This window comes from Alosa sapidissima, chromosome 7 (genome assembly GCF_018492685.1).
Source record: "Alosa sapidissima isolate fAloSap1 chromosome 7, fAloSap1.pri, whole genome shotgun sequence".
NCBI classification, from domain to species: domain Eukaryota; kingdom Metazoa; phylum Chordata; class Actinopteri; order Clupeiformes; family Clupeidae; genus Alosa; species Alosa sapidissima.
This window is the reverse complement of record NC_055963.1, coordinates 33,426,597-33,451,594: the sequence shown is the minus strand read 5'-3', so window position 1 is coordinate 33,451,594 and position 24,998 is coordinate 33,426,597. Positions and strand designations below refer to the sequence as shown.

The following is a 24,998-nucleotide window of genomic DNA, read 5'->3' as shown; positions in this document are numbered from 1 at the left end:
GAACGGAATATTTTGTAAGAATGTTCAAAGCTCCCTGGCTAAAGGTCCCTGTAACCTTTGATCCGTAGATAATTCTCACAATTCTCACTCTCAACAGACACGCCTATCCTGTCTTTTGTCATGCTAAACTAATCTGTTCACGCATAGATAACTACCATACAGTGCCTATATGTATGCTATGAAATGTAGGCCTTAATCTCGGGCACAGGGTGACGACCTTTTAAAAATGTGAATTTGGGTGCTGAGTGGACATGGTCTTTGGCGCAGAAAGCCCTGCACCAACCATAGGCTCCAAATATAAGGATCAGCATCTACGATTGTTTGGAGCGTGGAAAGGGGCGGGGATACTGTGGCTACGCTTCAGTCTTGATCAAAATAGCCTCTTGCAGCCAGTGAATGGACCTGCACTATTCGAGTATTTTGTAATTCACAAGAACGCCATCGTGTTTGATGGTTCATTAATGTGGTAAACACTGGTGTAGGCTACTCTTATGTGGCTACACGCGATACTGCCCTTGTGGGGTTGATGCACTAAAGGGCCACAGTGTGAACTACAATCGCGGGACGGGTCTGCCTGGAGTAATCCAAGGTCTACAATCGAGAAAACATAGCAACGAGGCGGCAACAGCCTGCTGAGGAGTACGCCACGTACCCGCTAACGACGCGCCATAAATAAACTCCTTTGCTTGGAATATGAACGTAACGCTTATTACGCAAGCAATGGCCGAGCCCCCCTGTATCGGTGAACGAGTGCCGCGTTTCCAGCGTCCACATGGTGAGTAATCATTATTGACAGAATAAGGCGAGAATAAGAGCTCGAGTTTCAGTCTCCACCAATTGGCATGAGCGTGACGCGCTACATTTTAAAAACAGCGGAATTACGTAATCACTACAAGCAGTGCTTGTTGGTAAATTATTTAAGATCGTGAATGTTTTCGTTCAAAACCTACAGTTAATTGCACAACTTTCCATAGCCCCTTATTATGTTCCAAAACTGAAATCTATATGCACTTGACTATAGGTTCGTTTCAATGTTGTTGCCTTGAGCAGAAAATAAAATACCTGTAGTAGTCGTGGGGTTATCAGTCAGGAAACCACTTCGACCATATACATTTGAGTGACCGCATGCATCTGACTGCGGACGGAGATGCAGTGTTACATAGCAGGCACATGTGCTTCGCGCAACAAGGCAAGTAACCATCCCGATCCAAAACCTGCCAATGCGTCTTTCTGTCTCCTTGCGACAGTTTGGAAGAGAAAGTATTTCAGTGCCAGTTATTATTTCCTGCCACCAAACAAAGGCTTTCGGTTTTAAAGTTATCAAGGGTCGACCACTAGAGGTGGAATTGCATTTGGGGAAGAGAGAATGCATCTCCTGTCAGTCGAATGTCTGTCCTACAGCTTGGCTCACAGTCCCTGTCCCTGCCTCAGGACTCTAGCATAGCCTTATCTTGTAATAACTCGAGGCCTGGACAGCAGTTAAGGACTCAAGACAGAAACGTTCGGATCAAATATCCCTACGTCAAGGGTCTGGGAGGTGGGGCCCCGTGATTCTGGATCGGGAAAGAGGGACTCTGCAACAACCATCTGGAATATCGTAACAAGGCAGTGGTGCATCTGCGAGGGGACCAGATTATTAAGGACATTACACAGCCTTACAGTAACAGTAGCTCTGCAACAATGGCTCAAACGCCTATTAAACGGCAAGTTCGAAAACGTATGCGGTGCGAGAGCACAGGTGAGGTGACACATATTTTTGAGGTTTTTAGTCAACTCCAGTGTGCAATATATAATGCATGATTCAGGTCAAAACTGTATCTCTGTTTTCAGGTAATAATACATCCTTTCGGACCTTGGAGCACAATGTTATTGCATAGGAGAGTTTGACCAGGAAGTAGGCCCATCATATAATGTGTTGTTGGTATGCCTGAAGCATGTTAAATGACCACATGGCTGCTTGTTAAGGAGAATGTATGATGAAGATACTTAAGACTGCTTGAACATTCAAATGTTACCTAATCAGACATACACAAATCTCAAGCAGACATCTTTGTTGCAGAGCATCTGGTGTATCATTGTTTCATTAGTTATCTGAACTCAGTAACTGATATTAAGATGAGAACCACTGCAGCTATAATAAACTCTTACTGTTTGGCATGTGGTTTTGCTGAGCTAACGATGGCAAGCCTCGGTTGTAATTGGCCATGGAAGAGAACATTCCCATGAACTGCCATGGGGGGAAATTGCATAACCCTAAGTCCCCTTACACCTAATCGCGAAGTAGGCCCAGTGTCCACTCTCTTCAGGACTGGACTGGTTGGGTGGAAGGTGTCACTTTACAGGGGACTTCTCCCTCTGCTGGCCCAAGCATCAGCTGTCTCTGCCGGGCATGGATGTGCGCCAGACCTGGGCCAGGGGTGTGCCAGAATAAACGTCTGTAAGGGTGCCATGCTCGGGGGCCACATTTGGATAGGGGGCGACATGGATCAAGAGAGGCTGCAGAATCGTTTAGTTGGAAGAGTTTAGGTAGCGTCCAGCTTCCCCGGGCCAAGAGCCCTTTAAATACCAGTGTAGGGAGTCAGTCAGACAGGCAGTCAATCACCACAAAGCTGCATATGTTCCTGTAGCTCATCGTTTCCCAACCTTGGGCCTGAAATTCAAATGGTGCTGCCTGAGATACTGGGTATCATACAATTGACCAGTACATTACATTAAAATATACATACATTAAAGAAAAAATTAAGTTAAGTAACTAATTGGATCCTTAATTACAATCTGGCTACGTAAAAATAAACTTTGACAGCCCGCATGAGATGTTTGTTTGACGTAATCATGCTTGTTTAACATTCCAAACAAAGTAGCAAAACAACCAGAAGCTCAAAGATAGCCAAACGAATTAGCTTGCTATGCATTTGGAGAAAATCAAAGTACCACTCTCGACTGGGTGTTACAACAGAGATGTTGTGAATGATTGGGGTTGCCAATGTTTTGTGACATCAAAATAGGGTCACTTACCAAAGTAGGTTGGGAACCTGTGCTGTAGCTCAACGGACCGAAGCTGTGTTTTCAACAGCATTTGCCAAGGCTGACAAAGTGTATAACTTGTACCACCAGTATTCAATATTCATTATCTACTATTATATACATGCATTTGTTGTGCTGATTATCAGTCACAATATTCAGTCACATTTTGCTGTCCTGTGTATCTGATGGTTTCAGTGGCGAGATCCTCAACGGGACAGTCGTGAATAACTTGCCCCTGTCGAACAGGACAGGGCAGCTGTGTCTATGCTGCAAGCGTCATGTAGGCTGTCTGCAATCTGGCACTGTTTTCTCAAACAACACAATGAGATTAGTCTGGCCGCTTAGTTAGTATGTGGAACGTGCACTATCTAATGCTGTTTAATCTCGTTAGTGTGTAATTATTCAACCTTTGACCCTAGGGGCCTGCGTTACAACTCAACAGCTTGAAAGTGTGAATGGCCAACATGTGTAACTCCACCTTGAACAGGAATAGAAAGACATCAACATAAGCATAAGGTCATAAATAGGTCATAGATGGGCTATAATCTTCTCAAAGACAGTCTATGCCCATGACCTGTAAAATGCTTCCTGTGTTTGTGTTGGTACGTGATTCAACCAGGGTCAGAGTGTTGTTGTTGTTGTTGTTGTTCATAAAAGAAGATCAAAGCTGAGTCATAGCACACGCACCTGACACCTCTGGTGGACAGGGCGATGAACAGCTATGACAGTAGTCATGCCGAGTATGAATGTTTTCCTGCCCCCTCGTGGTGCTGGCAGTGAAGTATATTGTGTGTCAGAGAGAGGTGTTGTCTGCAGGAGCCAACCAAAGAGAGCATTATAATGGCAATGGGTTAGAGTTCTCTGTGTCATGGTTATATTCGTGGTTAGGTAAGAGTAATTGTTTTCATGAGGTACGGTCTTGAGTACATGACTAAGTGAGACGAGAGTATTTGTTTGTGTCTTCACTCATAGTATGCCATGTGGTTGACCTACATGAACAAATAAAGTCCAAAATGGGTCATGCTCAACCAACTACTTGATCAGTTTAGGGCATTTGATTTGCCAAATAAATGATTTTGTTGTTATGAAATGGTAAAAGTGGGGTATTCTGGCAGTAGACAGAAAAGTAATTTTGATTCATTAAACCAAAATCCACACAGAGCCTGAAGGTTGCAACTCAGCATATGCAAATTAACAAATATAAAGATTTAGGGATCCATGCCTACAAATCATCTTGGATGTGCTCAGTGCATTTAAGACAGAAATTGAGAAGATTTTAAAATACTTTAAAAACGGTCTGTAGCTGTAAAAGTTGTATAGTATTTTGGCGCAACTTTCAAGATATCACAAACAGAATCCAATTCATTACAATGTTGTATTCACATCATAGTCATAATTCCTACCTCAGTCATAGTTATATCCTAGCTGTATTTAACAGACACACCTTCAAACAATCAAGTAGGGGTCGACCAATTATCGGCCTGGCCGATTATTAGGGCCGATATTTAGCCTTTTTATAATAATTGGTATCGGTCATTTTTTCCACCGATAAGCCGATATTGAAATGGATAAAGAATGAAACGCGCTACTTTGTCTGTAAAGCGTCTCTCACTCCCTGAATTTGCTACTCTGTGGTCAAGAGCATTGTCCCGCCCACTACACCGTCTGATTTGTTCGTTAGCACGAATGCAGCCAATCAGGATCGAAGACTGAACACAGACAAAGTTTAGGATTCTCACTGAGGCAGACTGGGCTTCAGCTGTAGCCTACGGAGCTATTTCTCGAAGGTAAGGAAGGTAGCCTACATTGCTGAAGTTGCAGTGAATCACAATCATCTACACTGAAGTTACAAAAACACCACTTTGTAAGCTATTGTCTCTTTGATCCGGATCAATAAGTAAAGCACCCACTTCCTTCATTTAGCGAATTCCCGATTGATGCACGTTACTGATGCTGTTTACTAGTTATCCCACAAACTCGGGTGCTGCGTGCGGGTGCAACTGACATATCGGTTTTACATATCGGTTATCGGCCTCCTGTTTTGGTAATAATTGATATCGGTATCGGCCCTGAAAAAAACATATCGGTCGATCCCTACAATCAAGTGAATGGAAATAGGTCCTGTCATCACAGGTGCTAGTGTACGGTCTGTGACGCATAGGCTGAACAGTGAGCAGGTGTAGAAAGTCCTGCCCTGGCTCCTGTCAGCCAATCAGATTCTCTCCTTTAGTGCTCAGGTGACTGAGACATCAGTGGCTTTTTTTTAGACAGATTCCAACAAGCCTTCACATTCCTCTTTTCATACCACTGACCTGAGGCACCATACGACACTCGCTCACCCAGTCTTACTTTGAGTAACGGCCGTGTGGACACACACACACACACGCGCGCGCTTGTTAGGACGCACATTGCCCAGGGAAAGATGTCCCTCAAACACACAGAGCTGACACAGAATCCGCTGCAGAAGATATGGGTGCCTTGGATGAGCAGCAAGCTGAACCGCCGGAGGGGGTGTAAGTTTCACGCCGTAGGGGAAAGCGAGAGAGACTCCTCTCCTTCTTTCTTCAGTTCTTTCCTTCCCATGTCTCTCACTCTTTCTCTTTCTCTCCATCTCTCTCTTGCTCTCTCTTTCTTTCTTTACCTCTCACCCCATCATTTAATCTTTACTTATTCTGTCATCTGTCACTCTGATTAGGGATGTAATCATGCTGAGTGCTGCCAGTCATACTTCATTAATCATGGATGCCTTTTTGTAGTCACTGTTGTTGTACTGGCATGTATGGCAGTTAGAAGATGCTCTTACATCAGATTTTGTGGCTTTATGGTGAATAGCAAACAGAGCAGGTTGTTCAGGTTGGTCTTGGTGAAGTGTAGGCACATGTGCCATCGGAGGCTACACAGTAATATTAGAGCTGCATCTCTCTCTCTCTCTCAAATGCGTACATTTCCCTCAAAAGTACAATCTAATCTCACTCTCTCTCTCTGTCTCACACACTCTTTTCTTTTTTTGCGTATGGTGGGGTGATCAGTGCTACTGGCCTTATGCACAGATTGCTAGCTGATAATGAGCCCCCCTAAAGGTGATTGACCCCATGGTCAACTACAGATTCAAGTGCCCTTTTGTACTGATAGGTCCTTGGACATGTACTGTCCACATGGTACATCTCGAAAGGTCATACGACATGACATAATGACATATGACCATGGGAATATTTATGCAATGATAAAACATGTGTCTGAGTAATGACATTCATCATTGTGTGTGTGTGTTGTTTTGGGAACAGTGGGTCATGACTATGCTCTGTGTGTGTGTGTGTGTGTGTGTGTGTGTGTGTGTGACAGCCTCGGTGCCGCAGTTCACAAACTCGCCCACTATGATCGTGATGGTGGGTCTTCCTGCCAGAGGGAAGACCTACATCTCCAAGAAGCTCACACGCTACCTCAACTGGATAGGGGTCCCCACCAAGGGTAAGGTGATCGGAAGAAGAATGTTGATAGCACGCACAGGCCCACACACATAGGTGCTGGAAACAAAAAGCATGCCAAACTAAAATAGAAAGTTGAACACTCTTAAATGTTCTACCCCAACTTTAATACACAATGTTTTGGCCAGCTGCCTTCTTCAGGTGCTCAAACAAAGTCAAAATCAATGGGTGGCACAAATAGCTTTGCAGTAGATCAGAAACCCACAGCCTGTTGTTCCTTAAAGCTATTATGTTTTAAGCCACATATTACGAACACATACACATACCAAATTTCTTGGCAATGGCTTTTCATCTTGAAAGAGAGATAACATGGATGTTTACCAGTGTTCCAACAAACACACACATGCACACACCACATAAAAGACAATATAGTTGCTAGCAAATCTTTGCCGGCAAGGGAGTTGTTTTAAAAAACAGGAATCAGGGAGCGTTGTTGAGAACAGGAACTTCAGAGGTATTGGGGCCGAACTTGACTAGCATATCAATTATCCATGTTGGCTGTGTTACAATTAAGTGTGTGTTTCGATAAGCTCTTCGTTTCCGGTGTCATCTGACGTCATGTCGCTCATGTAATGCTTAATGTCCTCAGTGTTCAATGTGGGTCAGTATCGGAGGGATGCAGTACGAACTTACAAAAACTTTGAGTTTTTCCGTCCTGACAATGAAGAGGCCATGAAGATTCGCAGGTAAGGAAGGCTTCTGGATATCAGCTGTGGGTCTCTATTGTGTATAAACAAAGACCACTTCCCTCATCTGTGGTGGTCATTTTGTTGTCTCATAAAGGTAATTCCTCTCTCTCTCTCTCTCTCTCTCTCTCTCTCTCTCTCTCTCTCTCTCTCTCTCTCTCTCTCTCTCTCTCTCTCTCTCTCTCCCCTATGTGTGTGTGTCTTTAGAGCATGTGCTCTTTCTGCTCTGAAGGATGTTGGGACTTATTTCATGCTGGAGCATGGACAGGTGGCGGTAAGTAGAACTGCCATTTGCACATGTACACAAACAAGCACACACACACACACATGCGCATATAGAGTCAATAATGGCTCAAATTGGTTTATCTTAGTTGGCTTTGCACAACATGGCAGATATCTAATCTTATCACTATGGTCAACATATCATAGATAACATCACATTTAGGCACAAGTAGCATTAAGCCATACTCATTTCCACATCATTTAAAGAAATACCTTTAAATTAAGCTTCTCAATGTTTCTACGAAGTTGATTTGTGGTGTTTGTTGAATCAGGTGTTTGATGCCACCAACACCACTCGGGAAAGAAGGGAGGTCATTCTCAGCTATGCCAAAGACAATGGGTACAAGGTGAAGTGGTTTAGTTATTCAAGACACACTGTAGTATGTGCATATGTGCATGTTCAAAATGAATCAAATGTACACAGTACACATATACAGTGAAATTACTTCACCTGAATGATAATCAGCTGTGTTGTATGAAGGGAATGCTAACTGTTCCCACTCCCAGTCCTCTAAGCAAGCAGACTCAGACACAGGACAGTCAAATATTAATGCGGTCATTGATGTGTAACCATTGCATAACTAAAGTGCAACCGAGGTAGGGAAGTATGAGTGCCAAGTGCTGAAGGTAAAATGCTTCTATTTTTTATAGGTCTTCTTCATAGAGTCTATTTGTGATGATCCTGAAATCATCGCTGAGAACATCAAGGTACAGAAATGACTCTTGAAACAGTCCTGCACATACCTCAGAAAACTTTCAGAAAACAGCTTATATTTGATTAAATATGTTGATATAAACAAATTATATCTGACATCCATGACTAAGAAAGTGCCGTTTTGTGGGAGAGATCCAAGTATGAAATGCTTTCATATGCCTGAGGAAAATGCTATTTGGGTTTACATAATATTTAGGAAAGCTGCAAAAACTGTCTTTCTTATGTGCATGCAAGGGTATATGCACTGGGTGCCACTGTTGTTCCTAGCTCCTGGCACAGGCAAAATGATTGCCATTTGACTCAGCAGGCAGTGTCTTCAGGTACAGCTCTGTGCTGCTCCAAACAGCCCAGGTCAGGGCCTCAGACTTTTTAATGGCTGTGGTTTATGTGGATTTGCTCTTGACTATACCTAATATTTGGTATGTTATGTTTTCTGAACTCCTTGTTATTATGCATTACTCGATATACACAGGCTCTTAAAAGGTCTCTGGTATTTTCACTGCAATAGTCACTTTTTGATATTATGATATACACAGGTCCTTAAAAGGTGCATGGTCTGTTCACTGTTTCACAGCAAGTGAAGCTCAGCAGCCCAGATTATACCGACTGTGACAAGGAGGAGGCGGTGGCTGACTTCCTGAAGAGGATCGAGTGCTACAAAGTCACCTACGTCCCCCTGGACGACGACAAAGACAGGTGACAGAAACAATACAGACAGCGTCATGGCAACAATGATGGTCGTGAAATCAGCCCCATAATGTAGAGAGAGCCTTTTTCAAAATGTATTTTCTTTCCAATGCAGAAGTGTTCGTCAGTGATTATGTTTTTTTTACAAACTTTAAAGAAGCATTTTTTACTTGCAGTGGTTGACTTCTTGACTGGAGCATGCTCTTGATTGCATAACAAATGCATACATTTCCCTCAAAAGCACATCTAATCTCTCTTTCTCTCTCCTTCTCTCTCTCTGCCATTGCCATCATCAGTCACCTGTCCTATATAAAGATCTTTAACGTGGGATCTCGGTACCTGGTCAACCGGGTGCAGGACCACATCCAGAGCCGGATTGTGTACTACCTTATGAACATCCACGTCACACCGCGCACCATCTACTTGTGTCGCCACGGTGAGAGCGAGCTCAACCTCCTGGGCCGGATTGGTGGGGACTCGGGGCTGTCTCGGAATGGTAGCAAGGTGAGTTTGAGCAGCCGGTTAAGATGGTGACCACCTCCACCATTCTCCGTGACTGTGTCCAAATGAGCTTTCATTCATCTGAATATCTATTATCCTAGAGGGTTTTCGTTTTTGTAACTACCTCTGCCATTTGTGTCTGACTAAGCTTGGTTGTGGCCATTTTCATGTTGTTTGTCATTCCATGACTATAAAAGGCATGGGCATTTTACGCACATATCATACGTGAGGCACCGGAAAGGAACAGTATGATGAACAGCAAATGGATCCACACATGCGCTTGGCTACACATGCTCCAAAAATACACTGACTGTGCATTTCAGTCCAGTTGGAGGCACCTTTTCATTTTCACTAATGTTGGCTTCATTTCTACCCAACAGAAGGACATGGTCCCCCTTTGCTGTTCATGCTTTTTACAGTGGCTGCACTGGCTGACTGAGTATATGTGTGGTCCGTCCTAGTGAGCTCTGTGTCTCTCCCTCCTCAGTTTGCTGCTGCCCTTGGGAGGTATATCAAAAGTCAGAACATCCCAGACCTGAAGGTTTGGACGAGTCACATGAAACGCACCATTCAGACAGCAGAGGCCCTGGGTGTTCCCTATGAGCAGTGGAAAGCGCTCAATGAAATAGATGCGGTGAGATTCAAATCAAGTTTAGTTCATGTCAGTTACTAGCATGGATAAAGTTAGAGAAAAAAGAAAGCCATGAATGTAGAAATCCATGAATGTCTTGTGAAGGGACATGTTAATCAGATTAGATGAAGTCAGATTAGATGAAGATGTATCTCTGTGCAATATTTAGGCTAAGATGTTATGTCAGTATATTCAGTCGACAACTAATGTAAAAAAACAAACAAAACCAATCAATGTGTTATGCTATGCATAGCACAAACAAACTCTGAAATAAGGAATGTGTGCACGAGATAAATCCCTTGAACACTTAGTTAATGCTTCCATCAGACAATTGTTCCATTTGACTCTCACCAGTACAGTACACCAGTACTCAAGGACAGTACTGGTGTGGTTTTCTTCCTCATCGTCGTCATCAGCCATGTGCCCATCTGTTGTGATTACAGGGCGTGTGTGAGGAGCTGACCTATGAGGAGATCCAGGCGAACTACCCCGAGGAATTTGCCCTGAGGGACCAGGACAAGTACCGCTACCGCTACCCCAAGGGAGAGGTGAGGAGGGTCACACCGGCCAGGCTGTAATTACAGAATCATCCCAACACACTTGGCTCATATCGGTGGAGTGAGACAGGAACAGAGTGTGCTAGAGTGGATGTAGATTTCAGCTGTCTTTGTTTTAGAGTTTTTGCTGTCAAGAATTTTAAAAATAGCATAAGGGACACATTTTGGAGGTGACTTTTGTGGGTGTATAGTTAGTAAACATGAAGACTGATTCATCGGTGGGAAATTAACGATACCTTCCCATAATGTTGAATCATTATAAAAATCAATAATAGACTCAGAGTTTTGTTAATAAATGGTTATTCTAGGGTGAACATGGGTTGGGGGCGTAAAACTTATTTGTCAGGCTGTCCAAAGAACCTACACAGTACAGGGCAACACAATGCTGCCTTTTCTTGTCTTACAAAGTCATCAGTTTGGTTCAACACTCAAAGTTGAAATCAACAGTACTGATTGAAGCCCACCCTTGTCTGCTGGTGTGCTGGCTGCCCCTGTCTCTGGCCCCATGTTTGAGTGTGGCTGTGCTTGTGTCCAGTCATATGAGGACTTGGTGCAACGGCTGGAGCCGGTCATCATGGAGCTGGAGCGGCAGGAGAACGTGCTGGTGACCTGCCATCAGGCCGTCATGCGCTGCCTGCTCGCTTACTTCCTCGATAAGAGCGCAGGTGAGAATTAAACACACTCCAAGCAGTAAAGCCTTTTGGGTACATGATATAACCCTTGGCTAATATGAACATTGTTATTTAATTAAAATGTACTTGTAACATTAGTACACTAGATCAAATTTAAGCAATAAGCCCCGAGAGGCCGTAGGTTACACTGATTCTACAACAGCTAAGGGGCGTTATTAGGCACGATGCGCTAGCTTAGCTGTTGTAGAATCAGTGTAACCTATGGACTCAAGTGGCTTATTGTTTTTCTAAAACTGTTGCTATAAATACCTGGCAAAGTTTCACAAAGTAAAGGCACAGCAACTAGAAATGGAACCGATTTATTCATAGATAATCACTCTTCCGCCAAGAAATATATTTCCTCTATCTGAATGGTTGCCAAGCAACATCGAAACACAGCTACTTTAACTTTTGTATCAAGTTATGGAAGCACAGTAATATAGAACGAAATGCGGTCATGTTTATGCTGCATTTTAAAGCGGCATCAAACGTGACTCAGCCAATCACAATCAAGGACCGGAATTATTAGTTTTAGAATTATGTATTTGAGCTTAGGTATAGTAATGTGTAGTAGGCATTTATGTGAGAGGGGTATATAGTGTTTGCACTGTAATAAGGAGACAGTAGGAGGATGCAGCATTTTTTCCATTGAAATGAATCCAGGTTTATCCCAGGCCTGATCTCTTGCCTGTCCTGATTCTTTACCCTTCACAGAGGAGCTGCCCTACCTGAAGTGTCCCCTACACACAGTCCTGAAGCTCACACCAGTCGCTTACGGTCAGCACTGCCCTATTCTATCTTACTCAGTTTCTGAGTTCTCTTTCTCAATTCTGTTATGCTCCTTCAAAACGGACAAGCTCCCAAGTTCTCTCCTCTTCCCTCCATTTTCTTTTTTCTTTTCCACTCCCATGCTTCTTTCTCTCTCAATTCAATTCAATTCAATTCAATTCAATTCAATACACTTAATTCTTATGACCATTTATTACACTTTATTGACATAACACTCTCTCTCTCTCTCTCTCTCCCTCTGGTGCAGGGTGTAAGGTGGAGTCTGTGTTTCTGAACGTGGAGGCTGTGAACACCCATAGAGGCAGGCCTGCGGTGAGTGCCTGGGACAGGGTGGATGAGAGCTCGTAGGTAGGAAACCTTGACTAAGGGCCTGGCCTGGTCAGCCTCGCTCCGTGACACGTGCGTGCAGGCCTGTGATTGACATGGCATATGGCTGCCCCAGCATTTTGCACTCTCTCTCTCTCTCTCTCTCTCTCTCTCTCTCTCTCTCTCTCTCTCTCTCTCTCTCTCTGGATGAGCATGGAGTGCCTGGCGGAGAGGAATCCGGTATCAGGAATCCCATGATGCCCTCGCCAGGCCTGGTTCTGTCTGAGGATTTTGAGGATGCTGCCTGTTCTGTTTTGGATGCCTGGATGCCTAGAGTAGGCCTACTGGTGCTCAGCCTCTACCTACAGTAGACACCCGTCTGTGCTATAGATTGGATTCTAATGTGGCACAAAATCATCAGGAGATCATCTGTGCAATTCAGACTTAGTGAAGGTGGCTTCTAGCTGTAGGCCTAGTACAGGGAGGTGTTAGCCATTTTGTCTCTGTGTGTAGGCGTTTCTTAGAGTTAGCTTGTGTCAATTAATGATAGCCCAACTAAATGTACCCACTGGTACAATTTTCACTCAGACAGTAGTTTTTCCTTTTAGTTTAGGAATTGTCCTAATTAGCAAATTATATAATAGTTAGTACCGGTAGTACTCACACAATATAACTGGAACGTTGTGCAGTCCAGTACTGTGGAGTAGGCCATAAATGTGTACGTGAGGCCCTTGTTACCAATGTCACCGTTTTAAACTCCAGGTTTGGTCCCTGCAGGGCGATGAGCCCATGTGCTCCCTCGTGTCCCCCTACCGCCACACTCGGGCCAAGCCCATGGCAAGCCCCACCCCCACCAGAGCCCCGCGCCTGCAGGACCTGGGGGTCACCAGTCTAAGTCTGCAGGTACTGCAGTGTCCAGAAAGAAGTGGACAATCAATTCCACAATCGTTTGAAATTAACGCTTCATTTCAACAATAATTACTGTTGTGGCAGCACAATGTACTCGACTGCTGCTTCACCCATCAGATGCAGCTAACGGTTAACTCCCAGCAGATTGCCTTTTCTTCAGATTCATAAACGTGCTAATGTTGAATTATGACCAATCAGCACTCTAATCAGCCGCCTCATTTCCCTGTTGGCCCTTTTCGTGCGTTCAGTTGTGTAATCTTTGGGTGATGGATGCTTTACTACAAATGACCACTAGATGGAGGTAGAAACCATAATCCTTTTAATCAGTATTGAAAAAAGCCTGTGTACATTGGTGTGTATTTTGTGCATGTGATTATGTGTGTGTGGGTGTTTGTTTGTGAACACTTGTTTGCATGGGAATAAATACAGCAGGTCTCTTTGATTGTGTGTGTATTTAAATCAGCGGCAGATTGTCATGGAAAAGATTAACAAAGCACAGGAAACTAAATCCATCTGTGTTTATGTAATGTTCAATCTGGACTGCGTGTTTACAGCAGTTCTACCATTGTAATTGTACAGAAGTGGACCCAGTGGGTGCTTCAGTTTGACTACATGTGCTTATTGTGTCCTCATTAGCATGGTACATGCAGTTTCCATGGTAATGTTCATCAGAAATGGGAGTGTGTGTTAAATGCAATGTGGACTTGGCCAAGCATTGGCAGATTCAGCTGTGGAGTGCAGGGTGGAGAGGAAAACAGTGTTTTCTTCTCTTTTTAATCATATCTCTGTATGTCTTCATCTGTCTTTGTCTCCACCTGCCATTGGCTCATGTTTCATTCACCTCGCCCACCTTTCTGTCTCTATCTCTTGCACCCCCCCCCCCCACACACACACACTCTCTCTATCCTTTCTTTCCTTCACTCTCTCTCTATCTTTCTACTACTGCTGTCCCAGAACGTGGACATCGACAGAGAGCCCGAGGAGGCACTTGTGACCGTTCCAGACCACATCTAGAGGCCCAGAGAGAGGGAGCGAGAGACGCTGACTGTCCAGCAAGCGTAGACGTTTCCTCTCTCCAAACATCTCATGGCACAAAAACCTTTTCTCTTTTAGTTGTGTATATCAATCATATTTTGCCCGTGGTATCATCATGGTGAAATGTGTGTGGTGAAAAGAGGTCCTCCTGATGGATGTCTAGGGCAGACAGTGGGATCACTAAATCAACTGCTGGGGTCTCCTGTGGGCTACTCTGTTCAAAAGGGGATGCAAGTCTGCCTCCAGCGAAAGCGCACAACAGGAAGCGACGAATATTTTAATTTACGCACCGTACTCACAGGAAGGATATTCCTTGCACTGGACTTTTTTTCCAGATGGGCAGTACTAGAACCACACAAACCTCTGAAATGTAATGAGAGATTGTGGATTGGACTGTGAACTACTGAACGGTTAACCATAATCCTTTGTGGTCTGAGATCTGCCAATGTTTCTCTCTTAATAAACTCAGACTTAGGATGTTCCTGTGCCCCAACCAATGTGCCTCATCCATGGCTATAGTGATCTAGCCACTCTTACAGAGTTGCGTACTCCTACAGAGTGGCGAGAACGTGTGCCAGTAGACTGAGGAAGCTGCCAGGTTTGAAAGAAATTCAACTGTGAACAGTAATATAGGGACGGTACTGCTAAAGTACTTACAGTGTTATTACAGATTTGCAAAGACATATGCAGACATGCTTCAGATTTAAATAGAAGAAAATGGTTAAACATATTGCTCACTATGGCTTGTAGCTTCAGGAACTTCCAACATGCTCAGTATGTTTAAAGTTCAGCAAATACTGAAATGTCAACAGCTAACCCTAATGGACTTCATATATTTACGTTTCTACATAAACATAAGGTCAAGCAATGCCAATTGGACTTAACCATATTTAGTAACTGAAGCACTTTAGTGTATTAGTTCCTTTGTTGCCACTCACAAGAGAACCTCAGGACCATCTCTAATAAATCCCAGGTTGGAAGAGGATAAAATCACCTAGATATGCGAATTATGATGCTGGTCAGTAGAGGTTCAGCTTTTGCCTATCACATTTGATTTTTTTTACCATGAAACAAAACAAATACTTAGTGGACTAGTGCAAGTCATGTATAAAAACCACACCATGACTTAACTGTGGTAAAAGAACTGTATCTCTCCTGACCTCGATCAAGCACACACACAAGTGTATGCAGTATGTACTGTACACACTTGCACACAAAAACACACATTTGGACATATGACATTAATGTTAAATGTTATATTATGTGCACTGTCCTGTACATGTATATTGTGAAAATAATTCCCTCCTCCAAGGCCTGCTATAGATTTAGCAAGTCTTGTGTTCAGAGATTATATCAAAGCCATAAATATGCTATATACTCCTGATGTGATGAAAGTCTATTCAAAGAGTTTATCTCCGGTTACCAACAGCCATCCTTCAGTACGAGCTTGACTAGTTATTTTAATCCTCTCCTAACGGTGCTACGTAGACGTGGTTGTTCGGTCTCATGGATGCCATCTCAAGTATAGGAATGTTTCTTGAGAGGGTGCAATCTTATTTTTGTGCCTCTCCCAAAAAAAAAAAAAAAATCAAAGCCATCTCTTGTCAACAAAACACACCTGTGATAAATAAATATATATACACACAAACACTATAGTGTGAAATAGCAAACCAATGTTTTTTTCCTGAACAATTTGATATGATGTGTCCCGACAGTGCGTGCTGTGAGTTCTTCTGACTGTAGTTCTAGCATCTGTAATGGTCAGAGTTTTTGCAGAGCACAGACATCTAGATAAGCATCAGTGCAAGTAATGTCATGTGATGATACGGAATGAGGGTCTGAATTCTGTAAGCACGTCCTGGCGAAACAACTATGTGCACCGAGGGAAATGCATGTTTATCAAAACTCGCTGCTGTTTTTCTCTAAAACTCGTCTAAATTCTAGTAGCCTCTGTTGAGCAGGGGCCGGATATTTCACCCATATGGCAGCTGAGAGACAACAGAGGGACGCTAACAAAAACCATCCCCTGGACGGGAAGAGAGAATGGGTTTATTGTGCAATTTACTGTGATAGAAAAGCAATGATATGTAAAGAGAATTTTTAAAAAATATTTTTTATTTTTGTTGGCACAAACAAAATAAAACTATGAAGCAATATTTCCATCTCTGGGTCTCTATTCTAAGCAGTTCCAGTTGTACGGTTTAATTTTAATTTTGTATGAATATTTATTTCCTTTTAAAAACAAACCACATGTAGCTTATTTCAATATACAGTAAATTATAAAACAAATGAACACCTGTACAAAATATATACAAACAAATGTATAAAGCTGTAATTAAAAACTAAGGCTTCCACGCACTCTCAGTCCTCCCATTTGCTCGCTCTATCTTTGGCTTTGGCTTTCTGCCGCCGTGGCCTCCCTATACTGTTGGGTCCAACTCTGGGGGTCTTGCTCAAACAGCTGTGAAGAGGACAAGATCATGTCAGGGCATCCCTCTCACTTAAACAAACCCTTTCATACATACCGTACATACACATAAATACACACACACACACACACACACACACACACACACACACACACACACACACACACAAACTATACATTATACAATTTAGCTAATGTATTTAACTACATGGACAGTCCCCACTGGAGCGACTCAGCAGGATTAAAGGGGTGGTTCAGGATTTTGGACATAGGACCTCATTTCCAAGCTAGCAAGTGTGATTTATCAGTGGAGACCGTTTTCAACACGTTTCATCCAATCCTTTGAGTTGCAGAGTTAACAAACAGACATTTACATCGATAGTCTGCCATTATAATTTATTTGCCTCGGGTGTACTGTGGAGTGGCTAAGTGTTTTTAGTGACAGGCTAACACATACTGTTAACTTGTGCTAGCCTAGCACCTGTGAACTCTGCAACTAGAAGAACTGGATGAAACGTGTTGAAAACGGTCTACACTGATAAATATCACACTTGCTAACCTGGAAATGAGGTCCTATGTCCAAAATCCTGAACCACCCCTTTAAGGGCCTTGCTCAGTGGCACAATGGGAACTTGGAAGGCGAGGTCCCTGACTACCATCATCCTTGGCAATTATGCTTTCTGGTATACCAGTTCTGAGGCATCCAAATTTCAATAATGTACACATTATTTGTACTTTTCACATAGGAGGATACATGCTAAAAAATAGACTCACCTCTCCCACGATCTCCAGAAGCTTCTTCTTGGCCACTTCCTTCTCAGCACGGACACCCCAGCGAAACTCACACTCTACTGGTTCAGTGTGGGGGATTCTCACATACTCCAGATATCTTTAAAAAAAAAAATAAAAAAAAAAGAAACACACACACACACACACGTGTTAGCCTTGCAACGTGTGAAATCCTCACTCCAGATTCCTTACAAATGACACCACCTTGTGCTGGTGACGTATGTGAGAAATCCACTCACTACTTTACCAAATATAGTTTTACTGTACAACTGTCTGTTAATAATATTATATGAAACAAAAGTGTCCTTAATGTTAGGTCAGGGTTGCACCAGACACTTGCTTGGGAATGCCTGGCTTTAGGGCCTGACCACTTGTTCATCTATGGTGTGGTATAAACCGTCTGTCTATGGTCTGAGAGACAGCAGCTCTGAACACACCAAGCCTCAGGCAGGATTTGAACCTATGACTTGTGACTCTCTACCTGTCTCAGGTCACCTGTATTACCATGCTGAGCTATTGTAATACCCCTACTGACTTGATGCCAACCTGAGCCATCAAGGTTAGGTACTGTGAGGGGGATGGGAGCTGGGAAGTGTGATAGCACCTCATTCACAGGTGCTGACACATTATATGTGTGACTGAGGGTGTAGAAGCCCCTGGTGAGGTATTAAAGAAATGTACTGTAGGTACCAAAACAAACCCCAGGTAAACAAAAGCAAAACATATTAACATTTCTTCAAATGTTTGCCAAGGTTGGACTTACTTCTGTCGTACAAACTCATCGGTCACCAACTTCTTCACATCTCCAAAGATGTCGTGCCTCTCTCTGGGGATGTTGAAAACAAATAGTGAGTATGGGACTTCTGGAGGGTCATTAATGCTCCACAGTTCCTCAAAGGTCTGGACTGTCACTAGTGACCACTGGAGACACAAAGCATGATCTTACCCAGCATCCACCCTCAGCTTCTTCAGGAAATTCCACACGAGTGCTGGAAAAGTAAAATGAACAACACCCCAATTCATTAAATTTGCCTGAGAGAAAACACACACACACACACACACACACACACTTTGCATCCATCATAAACTATTTAACTATTCTAATTACTTAGGGGGCAGCCTTGGCCTACTGGTTAGGGCTTTGGGCTTGTAACCGAAGGGTTGCCGGTTCAATCCCTGACCAGTAAGAAAAATGTGGGTGGGGAAAGTGGTTGAGCACTGCTCTCCTATGCCCACATCCACCGCTGAAGTGCCCTTGAGCAAGGCCCCTAACTGCTCCCCAAGCACCGCTGTAGCAGGCAGCTCACTGCTCCGGGTTAGTGTGTGCTAGGGCTTTGACTCCGAACTTCGTTAGACTATTCGAATATAATTCGATTATTTTAAAAATTAAACATATTCGAACGAATTTTAGGGATCTCTTAACATTCGAACCTGTAGCCTATGGAGATAATTTCTATAAATGCATTTGGTTGTAAACGTTGTTTTCAATTCAGATTCCGAGGTTTTTTTCACGCCTGGTGAAGTAAAATCGTGAGCTCATTAGCAAGGCTAAGGCCAGGGACGGATTAAACAAATATGGGCCCCTGTGCACAATATCAAAAAAGCCCCCACCCCCCCTCCCCCCTGACCGCGACGCGCGTGGGCGCGTTTGCGCATGCGCGTGACGTGCGCTTGCAGCCAGCGCTTCTCCCTTTGCTGTCGCTGTGCAGGCTGGTGCACAATCACACAATGAAAATGTAGTAGTCTACATTATGTCATATATTATAACTCAGGCCCACACAGAAATGAATTCCAGCAGCTGTTTTTATTATTAGGCTGTAATCTCCCTTTGCTGTCCAAACAGTCTACAGCAACATTTTTCACTAAACGGACCGGACACAGTTGTCATATCTGACGGACCGGTAGCAGGGACGTTGATAGTATTTTGTGAGAGCTGGTGTTGATCATATTACAGGGGGTTCGGGGGTGTCTCCCCCAGGAAAATTTCGAAATTCTGGCTGTTAAATATACCCTTTTAACGCAGTTTGGAAGGGGCATACAAACTTTAACAAAGCAAGCAGGGCCCGTTTTCTGTCTGACTCAGGTGACGTGAACATTGGCTACCTGCATGATAAGGTTTTCACTTCACTGCTGCTTGACACTACCCTGGAAATCCAGAGTTCTCGCGAGAGCACAATTTGAATTGTCTTAATCTGAAAGATTCCAGGGTCTGGTTTACCAGGCTAGCTTGACACTACCTTGCATGGAGACATATTTCACGTTAACAGTGGAGATGTTACCAAAACAATAGCGTTTGGTAAATGGAGATGCAGATCATCTCCCTAATTAATTTCTTTGCGCAACAGCCCACATTATGCGCTCACTCCAGCGAGACGAGTGAAATAAGTGTAGGCCTGTCGGTCATCGGTAGCCTGGGTGTTCCCATGCGGCCTTGCGCGCGATTTGATTCACACTGCTAAGGCAGCCTGGAGACCATGGAGCAAATTTTCGCCTGAGATAGGGAACCAATCACAGAACAGGGGGGGAAAGCAAGACGATGATGAGCTATGCACAGACGCATTTGATAGACATCCGTGGCACCCAATAAACGGATCTGGGCATTTTTTTCAAATACGAGAAAATGAACGTTTGGTTCCCAGACCACGTCTCATTGAGAAGTGGTGGCGCTAGCCAGGCTAGGTCATCGGCATCGCCATAGTCTATTTGCTACGCTATAAGCTACTGTTAGGCCAAAAAGTCGCGATTTATTAGGCTATCCAATCGCTAGGGGCGCGTCTAGATTTCTAGGCTAATCGCTATGCTGTTTTCATGAACATTGCAGGAATGCACTTCATTCACCTACCCACGAGTGGGTCAGTTTCACTTTCGCAAACACGCATACACATTGAATGAGCACTCATAGCCTACCACTTCCACCTAATGTTATGCCTCTATATTTTATGAATTAAGAAGTATTTATTGATCAGGAAAACATTTAGTTTATTTTTAGTTTATTACAGAAGCACCGGGCATAATCTAGCCTAAATTCATAGCATTTTTTTTTTAAATCCGAGGGCCCCCATTGGCTGAGGGCCCCTGTACACGTGCACACTTAGCACAAGCCATGATCCGTCCCTGGCTCACACATAGACATAATAGACACTTTTATTTTAAACTTAACCTTCCTCTGATTTTAATCACCTCAGTTATCAATCAAAGCAAACAGGGAAAAGAAATGGCAACACAATCATGAAAAACACTCAAATAAATAAATGTGCAGATAAGTCTGAATGAAAAGCAGCACTGGTTGAAGCCTGGAAATATTGTAAACAAAGGTTATCTTAATTTGCGATAGTTTATCATAGTCTGGTTAGACTGTTTCCCTACGTGTGTTTAAGTTTCAAATGAATACTTTTTCCTCCTTGGGACAGGCCCATTTGAGTCTTGGAAAATACTTTTCCATTTGCATCGGGATTGAGATGATTAGAACTTAGCAGTCAATTTGAATGCAACAGTTTTGAACAAATTCGTGCAGCGTGCTAATGATGCTAACCGGATTTAATAGCAATTTAGCCAGTCGTCTTGCACGATTAATGTTTGGATTACATGTGCATGCTGAGGAGGGATGTGCCTGTTGAGAGGGAGAGAGAGAGAGTGCACGGGGCAAGGAGAGTCTGTTGAGGTAGGCCTACTGCTATCGCCTACTCTGGTAGAGTTTGACATACTACAATGCAAGATATATTTAGCCTATATTTATTTATGGACAACGTAAGGCAGGAGGTGTGTGTTGATTTTAATTATGAATGTTCTATCGAACGTATTTTTTTATTGATATCGATTACATGTCTATACATATCGCTATCGTTTTATCGCCCAGCCCTATGCTCAATAATAACAATTTTAACACACGCATAAATACTCAGCCTTTCGTGCACTTAGTCTATTGACAGATACACTGCCCTCTGGTGGACAGAACACATAGAACTTAAGTTTGATACCAATATCGGTCTTACTGAAGACATATAATGGTTAAAATATTATTAATACATATTCGAATTTTAATATTAATAAACAAACGAACTTCGAATATGATTTTTGGCCAAAAGTCAAAGCCCTAGTGTGTGCTTCACCTCACTGTGTGCCTTTCACTAATTCACGGATTGGGATAAATGCAGAGACCAAATTTCCTTCACGGGATCAAAAGAGTATATATACTTATACTATACTTATAAACATGAACCAACAAATACAAAAATGCAGCTGTCACACTCAATCAACAAAAAAAAACAACAACTGAAAAAAAAATGAGGCCAACCTTCCTTGACAACTCCGCCCTTCATGAAGATGACACTGAGGATAGTGAAGAGGAGGCCATATTTGGGGTTTCCGGGGATCCTGGGAATGTCACACACAGCGAGTTCAAACATATCGTCTCAGGCTTTTACTCAGACAAGTTTCAACACATTCTCACTCGTTTTTGTTACACACACACACAATAGATCTCACATGCTTTTTAAGTCTCCTCCCATTAAAACGTCACACTCTAAATCCACGGTATTAACAGTACAAGTGCATCTAAAAACTGTATGTCATGGAAAAGTCCATTGCCTTGCACAGACTGAGAGATTAAAGGCTCAGTAAACCATTGCCGGTGTTTTGACTAAATTAGCTGATTAGCTGGTTCAACTCAGGTCGACATTTCTGTATCATAAATTCTTTACTGTAATATTTTAAGATTCTGGATTTTTTATTTCCATGATTTGTAAACTGTAATCATCAAGATTAGAACAATCAAGATTAAAACAAAACAAAAAAAGGCTTGAGATATTTTACTGTATGTGTGCTGAATGTAGATTCTATGAAAAGTTTCACTTTTTGAACTAATTTACAGGAAAAAAGAAAACTTTTCCATAATGTTCTAATTTTTTGAGATGCACCTGTATATGAATGTGAAGCATTTATGGAAAGCATCAAAAATATTTTTCAAGAAACACAGAGGCTGTGTGAACTGGTGCCCACATCAACAAAAAATGTTTCTTGCAGCAATAAATAGATGATCATGGATGGTATTCAAAGTTTCAAAAGCTTCAAAGTTTTTGTGGAAAAAGAGACCTGAATATTTTAAAATCTTTTCAGCTTGATAAACTTTTAAAGTGAGTTTTTTGGGTGTAAGGTAGGTTGGGTTAGTCTGTCTGAAGAGTGAGTGACTGCATTATTTAGGAAGCAACCATGTTAACAATACATGTTGTGACCAGTAAACAGCATCTGATGGATCTAATTTGGGCACTGCTGGTGTAGTTGGGGAACTCGGCTTCCAAGTGGAAGCAAGAAAGTTTTCGGTTCAATTCCCGGCTACCACCATTGTGCCCCTGACCAAAGCACTAAAACCCGGAGTTGTTCCCGAGGGACTGTCCCTGAAATTGCTCACCAAGACGATGTGAATAAGAGTCTCAGCTAAACACTCAAACAAATAAATAATTTCTAGTTTCACCTACAGGCAGACTGGCTCTTCAGCCACAGACTCCAGTTTGTTGATGAGGATGTACACATGGCTTTTAGGGTCGATCTCCACCAGCTTCAGTCCAAACACCTGAACAGAGGAAAGCCACCCATCAATTACTGACAAAGAATACTCCAAGTCAACAGGTCAAGAAATCTAATGTGCATTGACATGATTCTAACTTGGTTATACAGACTGTTGTGCCTTACTTGTCGCATTAAGATGGTCTTTTTACTTATATAGTAGTTATGTATAAACTATCTGTCGGTAGTTGAACTGTGAACTGTAAACATTTAAACACCTTAAAACTTTTATTATGTCTACAACATTAATTTAAACTTAAATTGGGTCAAAGTGCTGTACCAACTGACTTAATAAGGTCTCCTTTCCGTGCGTTTACTTTGATATTACTGAATAGGACCATAGAAATGGACACCCCACCTGCTCGAAAGTACGGCAGACACGCTTCATGATCTCTGCATACATAGCCCTGTATTCCTTGATGACATGCTTTGCTATGTCTGGAAAACAGAGTAGGGACAATGGTGAGGAGGAGCACATTAAATTAAATTCAGTCTGAAACAGAACAAGGTGTTAAGAAGTATATAAGTAAATGCAGACGTGAAGGGATGGCTGCACACAGAACAGTAACAACCACCTACAGAGACATGAAGGTGATACATGTCCCAGATGACAGTCTTGATCAAGTGTCCGTTTTGACAGTGCTATCTTCATGAAATTAGATTAAATTGATTCAACTGACCTGCTCTTCGTATGGGCACCTTCTTCTGGTCCTTTATTAGAATAAACTGGACGACCTCTGCTACCTTTAATGATAATACAAAAAAAGACAAACTGTAAAGAGAGATATTGGATGCAACATAGCAAAAAGAAAAACAGTAAATAATCATTATTTCTTGGAAGAACTGACTGTAAGGACTAAGAGCTACCTTGCAGTTTTGTGATAATGTTGTGATGACACTATGCTGAAACCTCTAAGAACCGTAATGAGGACTCACTTTGCGGTCAACCTGGACCGGAGTAAAGTTCTCTCGTGCCCGCTGGACTTGAGTTGAAGTTAGCTGGGTGAATGACACATCCTCCTCGTCATCCGACTCTACCTCTGCTTGTTGTGAGCGCGGCAACTGATTCCAACACAATTAAATAAGTCAGCCATATTTCCATATCGGCATGCACTGCAGGCTAAACAACAATTGATAGGTTATTACACAGACACAGCAAGGGGTTTAATGCAGCCTCCTCGTATGAGGCAGGTCTTACATTTGGTGCTTTGTTTTGGGAGGCCGAGAGCCTCTTCCTCTGTGACATCGTGCCCAAACACCTTAAGAGAAAACAAACGTTACCGTTAATGTATTTGCCCACCCAAGTCAACCAGTGCGCTTACACAACATCTCAATTATGTTCATCTTGATCATACCGTGTTGTATGCAACATGTAACATGAACGTTAACGTCAGATCAAAATGTGTGTTTAGTTAACTTACCTAACGTTAGGCTACTTCCCTTTTGTTGTCATGTAATGTTAGCAACATCTAGTTAATTATGAGCTCAATCTTAGCTATGCTGATAATCAACACCAACACAACATACTCGTTAAACTAAAATATACAGTTATATAAAAATGCAACATTATTGTAAAACAGTTTCCAACACTCACCAGCTAGCCTGCCAGCTAACTTCCCGCTTGATTCTGAAACGACGCTCTAAAATGACGTAGGAAGATGCATGTCAGCCCTAAAACCAAAGACCCTTGATTACTAGCTCCGCTTTAACCCTCTCTGCTAAACAGTGCTTCTGATGCTACCAGGTCAGTAAGCCTATGAACATGTTATAATTTAGCCCCTCTGTGCCAGTGACTGGACGTAATTATAAGCATAGATAAAAAATGAAAGAAAAAAAAAAAAAAAAAAAGAAAAAAAAAAGGTGTTCGATTATGATGCACAAATTGAACATCTCAGTTGAAGCCTAGTTGGGCACAGAAGTGGGAAAGATTTTAGAACCTAG

At 42.6% G+C, this 24,998-nt stretch overlaps 2 protein-coding genes across 8 annotated transcripts; one reads left to right on the top strand and one right to left on the bottom strand.

The window, feature by feature from the left end:
• Window positions 1-242: 242 nt before the first annotated feature.
• si:dkey-96f10.1 (6-phosphofructo-2-kinase/fructose-2,6-bisphosphatase) lies at window positions 243-16,434 on the top strand. Of its 6 annotated transcripts, none has more exons than XM_042097619.1 (15): window positions 243-775; window positions 6,367-6,492; window positions 7,099-7,195; window positions 7,403-7,469; window positions 7,750-7,824; window positions 8,129-8,185; window positions 8,767-8,888; window positions 9,176-9,383; window positions 9,868-10,014; window positions 10,455-10,559; window positions 11,104-11,233; window positions 11,954-12,016; window positions 12,276-12,340; window positions 13,112-13,237; window positions 14,198-16,434. In XM_042097619.1, the coding sequence occupies exons 1-15, from the start codon at window positions 694-696 to the stop codon at window positions 14,255-14,257; spliced, it is 1,530 nt and encodes a 509-aa protein (XP_041953553.1). In that variant the 5' UTR covers window positions 243-693; the 3' UTR covers window positions 14,258-16,434. The 6 variants fall into 6 exon arrangements, with proteins under 6 accessions (XP_041953553.1, XP_041953554.1, XP_041953557.1 ...); XM_042097620.1 differs by lacking the exon at window positions 243-775 and adding an exon at window positions 1,014-1,738; XM_042097618.1 differs by lacking the exon at window positions 243-775 and adding an exon at window positions 5,201-5,537.
• Window positions 16,373-24,783, bottom strand: ndnl2 (necdin-like 2). Of its 2 annotated transcripts, none has more exons than XM_042097632.1 (11): window positions 24,652-24,783; window positions 24,256-24,316; window positions 23,994-24,119; window positions 23,738-23,801; window positions 23,416-23,495; window positions 22,970-23,064; window positions 21,790-21,869; window positions 18,442-18,484; window positions 18,259-18,321; window positions 17,481-17,595; window positions 16,373-16,739 (listed from the first exon to the last, which is right to left on the bottom strand). In XM_042097632.1, the coding sequence occupies exons 2-11, from the start codon at window positions 24,301-24,303 to the stop codon at window positions 16,662-16,664; spliced, it is 792 nt and encodes a 263-aa protein (XP_041953566.1). In that variant the 5' UTR covers window positions 24,304-24,316; window positions 24,652-24,783; the 3' UTR covers window positions 16,373-16,661. The 2 variants fall into 2 exon arrangements, with proteins under 2 accessions (XP_041953566.1, XP_041953567.1); XM_042097633.1 differs by lacking the exon at window positions 24,652-24,783 and adding an exon at window positions 24,479-24,591.
• Window positions 24,784-24,998: the final 215 nt, after the last annotated feature.

Coding starts and splice junctions, on each gene's coding strand:
- si:dkey-96f10.1 (XM_042097618.1), top strand. CDS start 5,447: ATGTCCCTCAAACACACAGAGCTGACACAGAATCCGCTGCAGAAGATA. Junction 7,825..8,128: donor CCAAAGACAATGGGTACAAG/GTGAAGTGGTTT, acceptor TATTTTTTATAG/GTCTTCTTCATAGAGTCTAT. Junction 8,889..9,175: donor CTGGACGACGACAAAGACAG/GTGACAGAAACA, acceptor TGCCATCATCAG/TCACCTGTCCTATATAAAGA.
- ndnl2 (XM_042097632.1), bottom strand. CDS start 24,303: ATGTCACAGAGGAAGAGGCTCTCGGCCTCCCAAAACAAAGCACCAAAT. Junction 21,870..22,969: donor GCTGAAGAGCCAGTCTGCCT/GTAGGTGAAACT, acceptor TGACATTCCCAG/GATCCCCGGAAACCCCAAAT. Junction 18,485..21,789: donor GGGCGGAGTTGTCAAGGAAG/GTTGGCCTCATT, acceptor TTACTTTTCCAG/CACTCGTGTGGAATTTCCTG.